General features: G+C 49.2%; 1 protein-coding gene across 1 annotated transcript in view; it reads right to left on the reverse strand.

Moving 5' to 3' along the window:
* Positions 1–370: 370 nt before the first annotated feature.
* LOC105292880 (voltage-dependent R-type calcium channel subunit alpha-1E-like) overlaps positions 371–8,649 on the reverse strand; it is a 148,304-nt gene continuing 140,025 nt past the window's right edge. The window contains exon 8 of the mRNA XM_011361272.2: positions 371–478. Within this exon, the coding sequence (XP_011359574.1) occupies positions 371–478 (108 nt within the window). The remainder of the gene's footprint in view (positions 479–8,649) is intronic.

Below are 8,649 nucleotides of genomic sequence, written 5' to 3' on the forward strand. Positions count from 1 at the left end.
AGCACAGAAAGAATCTTTTGATGGTAAAACCTTATCTTACTCAACTTTACATCACTTAACAACCAGCACAGAGTTTGACACAGAAAGTCTATGATCGTTGAGTGACTAAATGAAAGGAAGGCTGGATAAATGAACTCTCAGGAGATACTGTATTTAATGTTGTACCTGATCTAAAGATGTTTTGAATTCCTAAGAATAAAGATGATTAGAATGACAGTTCACTACCACCTTCCCAGCATCTAGAACAGCATTTGGCACATAGGGGCTGCTCAGTAAATGTCTTCTAAATGAAGCTTAAATGAATGAATCCACCATGAGTCAGGAGCCTTAGTTTACAGTTAGGAAGAGGCCAAGAGGAGAAACACGTGGCTTACCCGGAAAGCACTCCCAGGACTAGGTTGAGAACAAAGAAGGATCCAATGATGATGAGGGGGATGAAGTACAGCCAATTCCAGGTGGCTCCTAAGGCATCATTGGTCTGAAAAAAAGAAAAATGGTTCCTTAATACTCCATCAAAACCATCTGCCAGTTGAAGGCTTCTCTTCCTGCAGTTACAGACATAGGATAATGTAATAAGCACAGTGCACACAGTTAAACATTGCCTCGCTCCAGTCCCAACTTGGCTTTACTGCTGATTAATTCTTTCTCCCATATACACAGTGAAGGACATTGCATAAGCCTCACATAACATCCTGAGCTGGAAAAGTCTAACACCCTCACTTAACAGATGAGAGAACTGAACTCTGAAAAGTCAAAAACTTTTTTAAGATCATGCAAAAATCACTGGTTTAATAGTTTGGGTGATGGAGGTTCTAGTCTTTTACACTCCTAATTGGATAAATTCTCAAAAAGACAGAGGTGAGCTGTGTCCATCATTCTATTCCACAGATGCTGGCAAAGGCCTTGACAGGGTTGTTAGGGAGAAATTAACATCACCCACATCCTGCTCAGTTCTCTGGCTCTCTGGGCTCTGGTTTGCTTTTCCTCCATCATAGTCACATAGCACAGAGCTAGCCCAGGCCTGGTCCCAGCAAGGCTCTGGGCAAAACAGGAAATAAATCTAGATTTGAAGAGTGAGCCCTTGCTCTCTCTAATGCTAACACACCGTGACCTGAAAAGTGCATGAATATCCATATTCTAGATTTTTATGCCACAAGTTAGATGCAAGGCCCTTAAATGGTGGGGGGCTGAGGGAGCATTACATCATATGACTTAGCCAAAAGAAGCAACTCTTGGCAGATGTCTTACTAAGACCCTGAAATAGGGTTTGGGAGCTTTTTGAAAAGTCATAATAGTTGAGCTTCTCAACTAAGCTTAGCTTTGACTCTCCCTCCCCATACCACATGCATTTTATCTAACTGAAACTCAATTTCTGGAAAGATATTTTATCCCCAATTCACTGGAGAAACAGGGGCATCAAAATCAAATGCCTTGCAAAAAATTCACATACTAAATTAGTAAAATAACTGAACTCAGACTTTTATGGCAAAGTGTTTCCTGTCCCTGTGATTTACCTTCTACTAAACTTTGCAAATGTATTTTGATTCACTGATTTCACACTTCCGGTAGGCTACTATGACACTCTACCTTGTTTTTCTCCCAAGTTATCTCATTTTCTTTTTGCCTCCCATTTAAATATGTCAATCTACAGACTAGCGCCTCCCACTGGTCATGGCAGCTAACACCTCACAGTAGATTTCTCCATTAAAAACAGCTTTTTCAGGCAACCTCTTTCACCAAACTTATCTTTTGTTGCTGCGCTGTTCAGATAGATACCATTGCAAATGAAGAATGAAAGTTAGAAGCAAACACCTTCTGAACAAGATGGGGCAAAGGCTGGAATCTGCCAGTTTCAGTGTGTGAGATCTAATTCTTAGGGCTGACCAAGTCTGGTCAGTTAAATGCAAGCAGGGAAGACGTGTGCCAGACCTCAGAGAAAACTGCTCCTGATTATCAGACGGAAGATGCAAAATAACTAGATGCCGAGGGCCACAAGGGATGTTAATGGACATAGGAGATTGTTTGTTCCCAGATGGCTGAGACATGAGCCTTCCTGCAAAATGAAGGGTGGACTGAATGATCCCCGTGCAGCTACCTCTGTCTTTATTCACGATTAGGAACGCAACGCCGTGGAAAGACCGGTTAGCGCAGATGGAGCACCAGCAAGTTTCACTCCCTCCATGGCTTACCAGCTCCCCGCAGCCCCTCAGTGCTCTCTGTCGACAAGGACTGCCTGTTCCCAGCACCGAGATTGGGGCTCGGCTGCCAACAAACATTAGTGTCAGCAATGGCGATGATGAAATTGTGACCTTTAAGGTGACTTTGGGCCCAAGAGTGACTGTAGTCACTTGAAGAGAACTAAAGCAATTTCAGTTGGGTAACTATTTGCGAGAGATGCTCTGGAGCAGGGGTCCCCAACCCCTGGGCCGTGGACTGGTACCAGTCCATGGCCTGTTAGGAACCAGGCCGTACGGCAGGAGGTAAGTGGTAGGCAAGCGAGCGAAGCGTCATCCGTATTTGCAGCCGCTGCCCAGCGCTGGCATCGCCACCTCAGCTCCACCTCAGATCATCAGGCATTAGATTCTCTTAGGAGCACCGGTCCTTGGTGCCAGAAAGGTTGGGGACCATTGCTATAGAGCAAAGAGCAGTCTCCAAATTGTGTTCTCATCACTAGAGATCTGTAAGATGTTCATGTGTTTTGTCGAAAATGGGATTCTGTAACCAAAAAAACTGGGGAAACAGCAAATTACATTTTCCCCCAGCCCGTGAGAAGACCCACAATAAAGGAACATTATCCTTGTTTATTCCATCATTTTATACATTCCCTTGATTATGGAATCCCTTTTCTCAGAGAAAAAATCTATTAACATATCAGGAAATATAGCTCGTGAAATGCAGGATAAAAGGGTCCCCCTCGCTGGCCCAGAGTCTGGAATGTGCTCTCCAATTCTTCTATAAAACACCAATGACAAAAACGAACAGTATCTTTTGATTCAGTGTTTTGTGAGAACGTTTTGGTTTTGCTGTAACCTACCTACATTAAAGCAAGAACCTCAACTGTCTGCCCATTTCTGTACCTGGAATCTAACAAAATGTTTGGCACGCATAGCTGCTCAATGAATCAATAAACAACCACAATTTAAATAAGATGATTCTCATGTTTAAAATATACCTCCTCTCCAAAAAAAAAAAAATCATTCTGATATTCCCCTATTTGTGAAGCTCTGTCTGAATTGCTTTATTAAAAAAAAAATGTCATCCAATACAACACTGGGGCCTGCTGGATGAACAAAAGAGGAAGAAGAGGAGAAAAAGCATATCTGGGAGGACCCCAGAGCCAGCCACACTATGCCCTGGGGGGTTGTTAAAGATGACTGACAGCTTAAAAGGTTCTTCTGGAGAAAGCAGCTTGACAGCTCCGGAGATTATTCACAAACCTTTTAATAGACTTGCTGCACCCTCTCTACACGTTCTCCTCTCCCTCAGGTTTCCTCCCAGTTCTTCCCTTCCCATCCTTCTTCCCCAGGTGGCCTCACCCTCACCTCACATGCCTGTCAACGGATCAACGACTCTGCAGTAGGACGAGGCCAACACGCCTCAGCAGGAAGTGGGCAAGCAGGACTCCACACTTCCCTCTTCTGAAACGGCAAGGTTCCTTCTGATGCTAATTAGTTTCCATCTCCTTCTGATTCATCATTATTAAAACCTTAAAACTGACCGGTGTAGGAGAGATGACTATGAAAGTGTCTTCTGAGATTAAAAAAGAAGAAAGAAATCGACAACTCTCAAGGCAGCAAGTGCCCTGGTACCATGTGACAAGTGTCTGGAAGGCTAGGCAGAAAGTTGCCGGTTCAGCCACAATTGTGACCACGTTCTCTCTGGAGACATGCATGTGTGTCTGCGTCCCAGCAGGAGATAAAAGAGAGGAGGGCTGCCTGTGTGAGGGAGAATTTCTCCTCCTTTCTCCACTGTCCCCCTCTGCTTCTGTGACTCTTACAAGCTGCCTGCATATATGACCGTCACACTTTATTTTCCCCAGCGACTCTTCCTTCAGAAACAGGGGACAGCCATGCTAAGGTCTCTGAGTAAGATCCTGGGGAAGGAGGCCCAAAGCTTTCCAAACACGTTCCACGAGGTTCCAGTCCCAGGAGAGTCTTGCAGTGAAACCCACCTGCCCACACTGAGCTGGGGAGCAGTTGGGAGTAAACCAGGCCCCCACTTCTTCCCTCCATGCCATTGACAGAGCACCTACTCTGTGCCAGGCGTGATGGAACAGTGCTATTTGGGGAGGGGGGGCAATGTCCTCTTAACTTCAGGTGATTTTCTTCCCACCTGACCCAGCCAAGTCCCTAGCCTGACAAGCTGGCTGCTCTCCATCTTTATCACCTGCTGATCCCCTGAGTGACACGTACATGCACACGTATGCATGACTGGGGCGATGACAGAGAAAACAGTCGGGGGTGGCAGCCCACCTGCACAGGAGTGCTCAGCGGGTACCAGGCCTGATACAGTAGAAATGCGTTCCTTTGGGAACCTGCCTGACTGGGGGTGGTGAAAGCACCCACTCCCTGCGTAAACAGGCACACATGGCAATTATCACATTAATCTCGGGGGCCTGGGGGAGCTGCTGGAAGGGGGGCAGGACTGAAGAGGAAGATGGAGACAGAGATAGAAAGAAGGGCTCTTGGTTCTCCCGGCTCGAGGCCGTGTAGGCAGGGCTAGGCCTCCGCCCTTGGGGATAGGTCCCTATGAAGGGTGCGCAGGGCTCTGGGGAAAACAAGCAGAAAGGCCTCTTATACGTACAGGCCTTTCAGAGCAGCTCTGACCGGGGAGGCTGAATCCCAGATGACTGAATGGGGAGGCCGAACTCGTTGGGACTGGAATTAGGACACTGATTCTGAGGTCCTTTCAGAGAAAAAAGAAGTGGGGTGGTTTCTGGGGTACACCTGCCTCCCAGGCCGGAGGCAGCGCCTGCTGGCAAGCCCCGGGATGACTTAGAGCAGGTTTCTCAGCCAGGGCACTATGTCCTGTATGGTGTATTAGCAGGATCCCTGGCTTCTACCCATAGATTGCCCCCTGCCCCCGCCCTCGCCCAAAATTGTGAAAGCATCTCTAGAACGGCCAGATGTCCTGGGTGGTGGGGAGGAGGCAAGAAGAGCTTCCCGCTGAGGACCGCTGGCCTTGAGGCTGCATCTCAAAGACAGATCTTTGCAATTAGCAACCGAGTCCAGGTCCAGGGACAGTCAGAGCAGCTCCCCTGGGCCACCAAAAAGGCCAGGCCACTCATTTCGGCAAAACCATCTCTGCAAGGCCTCTGCTCATCACCCCAGGGAGAAAAACCTGGGCGGACAGGGACAGAGGCTGAAGGCACGTTCAAACGCCTAACATCTTCCCTAAGCGGAACACACCGGCACCTGGCACTTAACCAGCAACCCGCTTACCCTGGGCCCAGACTTCGGGCCACGCCACTGACAGCTCCCCCTGCCCCCGACTCCCGCACCTCCAAGGGACCTGGAGTCCATGTTTCTGAGCTGAATGCCACATTGTGTTCAAGACAATTGTGGGTCACGTACTGTGCAGCAGACACTTTCTAGGTGTTGGGGATAAATGATAAGCAAAACAGTCTCAGGTTGTGGCCCTTGTGAAACAGCATAACGGGGGGGAGACCCACATTAAATAAGTGAGCACACAAACATTTGCACAACTGAACTGTGGTAAGTGGGCAGGTGCGTCCGACCTGCCCCGGTGGTTTGCCGAAGCTTTCAGAGAAGAGAATCGCCTGAGAAGCTAAGAAACTCTCTTGGCTGAGATGGCAGAGGCCAGAAAGGCAGAAAAACGGGTTTAGATGAAGAAGGAAGAAGAAAAGGTTAAGTTTAAGAAGTGGCAATATGTGGGGGGGACACAGAAGAAAGGTCGGGGACGTCTTTTGGGAGTGGACCCCAACCGCTTGGTGACAGCGGCCCCCAGACGCCAGTGTGGATGCTACACGGAAGCATAAGCCCCAGTACTGCTTTCGTACCCCTCCCCGGGTGCCATCTCCCCCTCCTCAAATGGAACACTGTCCTGACTTCTAGAACCATCAGTTAGGTCGGCCTAGTTGGGAAATCACATCTCCTTGCACACACTGAGTCATCCATGTTCCCTCTCTGCTTAGAACTCACATGTGCTCAGGAAGTCGCATTCAGAACAGCCCCTTCCCCGCTCCCTTCTGCTCCCTCTCTGTCTAGCTCTCGCTGGCCCGGATGTGGCAGATTCTGGGCTGCCCCGACTCAGGTCCACCTGTCCCCTAGTAGCTATGGGTGTCAGCTGCTAAGGGCTCACAGCTACCCCTTTCTCAGAAGTCGGCCCCTGTGAGCTTATGCTTGTCCATGGGTTTCAGGGGTGGGAGTGGGTGACCTGTCCCCAACAACTGATGCAGGGATACCAATGGCCCGACCCCTTTGCCTCTGGGTGGGACCACCTCTATGGTATAATCCACACTCTGCAGCTGCTGGTAGGATCAGGCTGAGGCTAAAACTTTTGAAAGTACAGCTTTGTCTGACATTCTCCCCTGACCTGTCCTGCCTCCTTCATATCTCGACATGTTTCTCCTGAGAGCAGTTCCTCCATAAATGACTGCCACAAGGGCCTCTGCCTCCGAGTCAGGTTATGGGAAATCCACATCCACCTGAAGGCACTGCACCCCTTCCTCATCAGGGTTTTGACCAACCTTCAAAGCAGGCAACGCCCCGCCCAAGTCACACGGTGGAAGGTGTTTCTAAGGGCAGCGCCACTTGTACTCCTCTGGCCACGCCCACACTTTAGGAAAGGGACACAAGGTACAGCGCACCCCACAACCACTGGGCGATTAAAGGCCTGTGGCCCAGCCATGGTCTTGGAAAGTTACGAGAACACACTAACGAACACATCATTTGGTAGAAGAGGAAACTGAGGCCCAAACAAAGTGACCTAAAGTGAACCTGCGGCCACAATCTAGAATCATAATGGGCCATCTTCTTGAGAACCCTGGACTCTCCACATTCTTGTTTAGTCCAAGATCTCTTAAGAGCATCCTCCCCAGATTATCACCACCTTCTAGGGGGGGAACAAAAACAAATAGAAAAGCCGACACTATGGAAGCCAGAAAATGACAACCGTCTCCCCAGCCCCGCCCCCTCCCCTCACCCCACCCCCCCGCAAGAAAGAAGGGTGAGGGAGCCAGTGGAGACAGTGAGGACAGACCTCCGAGTGAGACAACCGCCTACTGCCACCCAGCAAGGAGCTGACACTGCCCATCCTGGGGGCAAAGCCTTTCGTCACGTCTCAGATCCCTGGAGCATATCTAATAAACATGCCACGTCTCCGCCCACACACAAGCTTCCCCAGGGCCTATCACAAGTAATCAGGAATCAGGGCTCCCCACAATGCTGGTTGTTCCAAGCCACCAGACTTGACAGCCAGCAGCCACCTCTCCCACTGGCCTGGACCGTCAGTGACCGACACTGAAGAGGCACCAGTGCCTTAGTTCAGATGCAGAAGCGCCTCCAGGAGGAACTTCCTCTTGGACCTTTCTTCTCCTTTCTTAGCAGTGAGACATCAGAGCAGGACCAGTTTGGCAAAGAGGAGAGCCAGAGCACAGCAGCGCCCCGACGCTCGTCCACAGGCAGCAGTGTGACGCCAAGGTGACCAGGCCAGGTGCTCCGCTCAGCATCACGAGTAAGCACTGCCCCATCCCGACGCGGGTGTGATCACCCCTGGTGCCGGGTACTGACCTGTCTGTCAGTGAAGACCCGTCCACTCTCCCGGGGAGAAGACTCAAGAGTGAATATCAAACTGAGGGACAGGGAGCAGTGCCACATCTGACCAGGAAGGCTGCCGTGACCCTGTCCACGTAAGCCGGCGCCCCAAAACCCACGCAGCTCAGGGCCCTGTCGTGCTCAAAATCTCTTTGGTTAAATCCTAATAATTCCAATATCGCTGTTATAGATTTATCGTGTCACTTCCCTTTCTGAGCTCTGGCCCAGAAACCCAACATGGAGACAACAAATCCTTTAAGGCAGGAGTCTCCAGCTCCTGGGCCATGGACCAGTACCCATCCTGTTAGAAACTGAGCTGCACAGCAGGAAGTGAGTGGCAGGTGAGTGAGCAAACCTGTCCCTAGTGCCAAAAAGGTTGGGGACTGCTGCTTTAAGGGTCTTGGAACTGCTGAGACTGGGTTTGGGTTACATAGGGGCTCAACATTGTATTCTCTCTACTTCTGTGTATATTTGAAAATTTCTATGATAAAATGTTTTAAATTTTCCTCAAATAAAACTGAATCCTTTGTTTAAATAGGTATGAATTTTAAGAGAAAAATCCTTTTTCAGTCAAGTAGTGAAAAATGTTAATAATGATAGTTGGGGGGAGGGGTTAGAGAGATTAAAAACCATCTTTTTATACTTTTCTGTATTTGGCAACTTTTCTGCAGTAACGTTTTGTGTGTGTGTGTTTTTACGGTCAGTGAAAATATAAAGGTATTAGCAAAAAACTCCTGCCCTATAACTGCAACCCAGGGTGCTGGGGCGGCAGACGTTCCTGGGGCCACTGGGAAGCCAGGACGGCTGGCCCTCCAGCAAGCCATCCAGGCTGAGATGCTTTGTCTGGGAAAAGGTGAGTGTGCTGCTTTGACAC

This window comes from Pteropus vampyrus, unplaced genomic scaffold, assembly GCF_000151845.1.
Source record: "Pteropus vampyrus isolate Shadow unplaced genomic scaffold, Pvam_2.0 Scaffold65, whole genome shotgun sequence".
NCBI lineage: Eukaryota > Metazoa > Chordata > Mammalia > Chiroptera > Pteropodidae > Pteropus > Pteropus vampyrus.